This window comes from Limulus polyphemus, unplaced genomic scaffold (assembly GCF_000517525.1).
Source record: "Limulus polyphemus unplaced genomic scaffold, Limulus_polyphemus-2.1.2 Scaffold1686, whole genome shotgun sequence".
Taxonomy (NCBI): Eukaryota; Metazoa; Arthropoda; class Merostomata; order Xiphosura; family Limulidae; genus Limulus; species Limulus polyphemus.
The window spans coordinates 202,699-206,156 of NW_013667296.1; the positions used below are offsets into that span (position 1 = coordinate 202,699).

Genomic DNA, 3,458 nt, shown 5'->3' on the forward strand with positions numbered 1-3,458 from the left:
TTTTGATGTTTTGGGCTCTTTTGTGTTTAGAACAATATATACTAATTTTGAAGTATCAAATTGAATTTTTGTTCAATAAAAATCTTACAAATGCGACTGTAGCTTTTTTTCCCCAAAAATTTTGTCTTCAAAATAAGGGTGCGTCTTATATTCCGAAAAATACGGTACTTAAATTTCAAATATTAAAGTTGGAAACTTGACATGGAATAATTTAACAAACTGTATTTCCATGTTTCACTGACCCATCTTTTCAACAGTGTCAATTTTGTACAACTATTTTTGTGTATAGTATCCATTATAATTGAACTGAGTAGGCTAATTGAATTTATAGTTTTATAGAGTATTACTGTCTTTAATTAATGTTCTTAGGTTAGAGGGTTTGTTTGTTTGAAGTTAAGCACAAATGGGCTATTTGTGCTCTGCCCACCACGGGTATCGAAACCCGGTTTCTAACGTTGTAATTCTGCAGACATACCGCTCTGACACTGGGGAGCCAAATTAAATACTCAAAAAGATTAAAGGGTAACAGATAAAGCTGTACTGTTTAAAAGTCATAGTTAATTTCAACAGCAAATCAGATTTCAAATATCGTTAGCCTGTTCAAAATGGATTACTCATTAAATTATTGTAAAATTTGTTTGTGTTTAATTGCAAAGTAATACAATTGACTATTTGCACTGTGCACACTGATGGTATCGAATCTCGAGCTTTAGCGTCATAAGCCCTTAGCGTCTTACCGCTAAGCTACCAGTGCAAACAACCTTGGTTTATCTTCAAACAAAGCAATAATGTCTGCAAGATCTATTAGAAGGGTTAATCAAGACTTTACTACGTTAAGTCTCACATATTTTTGGCCTAGTTCTTTATTTGTCGGACTATGGATCGAAATGTCTTAGGTTCGAGACGTGACGCTGCTGAACAAATTTCACACTTTCAGTTGTGGGCAAATTACAAAAGTGACAGCAATCACGTTATTGGGTTCAAAGAACCGGACAAAAACCCTCATGGCGCCGGATGTGTTGCTGGCTAGTTGATCATATTCTGGTCAACAGTTCAAAATTATGGAGGGGTGTACCTGATTTTATTGGCCTCTTTCCTGACCTTTTAGTACAGGTAAGTGACGTACAAGTTGGAAATTTCAATTCCTATTCATATTACCAGATAAAACACCGAAACTATTTTTAAAACTCTTACTGTTTTGTTTTTGTCCCGGTGACTTATGCGTAAGTCAGTGGACTTATAACGCTAAAAACAAAATCGAATTTCGATACCCGCAGCGGGCAGAGCATAGAGTGTCCATTGTGTAGCTTTAAAAATAAACAAACAAAAATGCTTTCAAGGAGAATAATCTCTTTGTAACGCTATAACGCTGAGAAGTGTTATTTGCAATGTTTATTTATGAATTTTAATTGGGTCTAACATTTAATATATCAAAGGATTAAAGCTCAACTTTAACTTACTTGGCACAGAAAAGGTTCCACAAACATTTACTGCTTCTAACATATTATCAGGATCGATACCTCCTCCTCCTTTGACTTCCACGTAATCAGTAAAGCCACGCTCTTTACACTAGACCAAATAATAACAACATCATTCAGGCTTTATATTTGAACTTCAACCTTTCTCACTGTAAACTATTATAAACTGATTAGACTTAAGTATTACGAAAGATTATAATGCTCAGAATATAATACCCTTAAATTAGAAGCTAATACGTACAAAAACCATTATATAATCGGATTAATGAAAAACGAATGGATATTTGGAAATTTTCTTGATAATTACGTACCCAGTTAATACTACTAGGCAATTATCCTGATAAAACAATTCAATTGAGTTTTTTTTTTTAAAACCAACTGTGTAAGTTCACCATTGTTTACAAATTAAATCACTAAAATTTAAATACAGTGATCATATTTATTTATTTTTACGTTAAACGTTTTACCCTGAAGAATTTGTTTGTTTGTTTGTTTTGAATTTCGCGCAAAGCTACACGAGGGCTATCTGCGCTAGCCGTCCCTAATTTAGCAGTGTAAGACTAGAGGGAAGGCAGCTAGTCATCACCACCCACCGCCAACTCGTGGGCTACTCTTTTACCAACTCTTTTTACTCTTTTACTTTTACTTGACCGTCACATTATAACGCCCCCATGGCTGAAAGGGCGAGCATGTTTGATGTGACGGGGATTCGAACCCGCGACCCTCAGATTGCGAGTCGAGCGCCTTAACCACCTGGCCATGCCGGGCATCTACCCTGAAGAAGAAAGCTTTCGGGTTATAGGGATTTTGTATCAAGTCTTTTTAAGCCTACGTGTTTTTTTTTTGACATCATGAACATAAATTTAATCACAATCCTTCCTTATATCAATGTATTGATAGTTCTATACTTACGTGTGATATTCAGATATCATTTACTTATTTTAACCTTTAATAGCTGCAACACAATTGAAACATGTTTTAAGAAATACATTAACATGAACAATTTTTTTAAATATAGATATATGTTTCGGATATGCAAGATTTTCCTCTAGAATTTCTATCCCTTAATTGTTCATTATTGTATAGAGAATTTTAAAATCACGACAGGTTTTACTTTATTGTCTCATTAGCTAGGGGCGTAGCAAGCGGTGCAATTAGTATGGGATTGATTGCACCATTTCATGAATCAAAATCATTGATAAAATACCATTACAAAAGATCTTTATAGTAATATACTGTTCATTATATTTTACTTTTTAATTTGTCTGCAATTTCAGTCATTAAATATCCATATTATCTATGTTATACTTTAACAGTTACTTATTGAAATTATTGTCAATGGCAGTTTTCACTTCATAGCAATAATGATGGCTTTACGCCACATTTTCAAACACTATAAATACTTTCAAAATCTCTAAAATCTAGGATATTTCCAGAACGCCACTTTGGCTGTAGCACTATTTGGGAGTCATTGCAACCTGCATTTTTTTACATTATACGAGTTTTCACAAGTCAAAAGACGTGCATAAATGTGATAAAATAATAGATGTTAGTTAATACGACAATTATGACATTACAAGGAAACATCTCTCTTTTTTTTCTTTTTCTATAGCCCCCAGTGGCACAGCGGTATGTCTGCAGACTTATAACTCTAGAAACTGGGTTTTGATACCCATGGTAGGCAGAGCAGAGCTAGCCCATTGTGTAGCTTTGTACTTAACAAGAAACAAACAAACTTGCTGTATAAACTGAACTCTGAGTGCATTTTTGTAAAATGACAAAAATACTAATCTTGTTTGTTTTTATTTGTTTCAGAGAAATGTCACACTGGGCTATCTGCTGTGTCCACCACGATGAATCGAACTTCGGATTTTCGTGTTGTAAGTTCGTAAACTTACCACTGAGATATTAATCTGAGATCGTTATTCAAGCCCCCCAGTGGCACAGCGGTATGTCTGCGCACTTACAACGCTAGAAACC

General features: G+C 34.5%; 1 protein-coding gene across 1 annotated transcript in view; it reads right to left on the reverse strand.

The window, feature by feature from the left end:
* LOC106464555 (corticotropin-releasing factor-binding protein-like) overlaps positions 1-3,458 on the reverse strand; it is a 49,887-nt gene that overhangs the window by 10,227 nt on the left and 36,202 nt on the right. Inside the window, exon 6 of the mRNA XM_022392289.1 lies at positions 1,461-1,569. Coding sequence (XP_022247997.1) covers positions 1,461-1,569 — 109 coding nt within the window. The remainder of the gene's footprint in view (positions 1-1,460; positions 1,570-3,458) is intronic.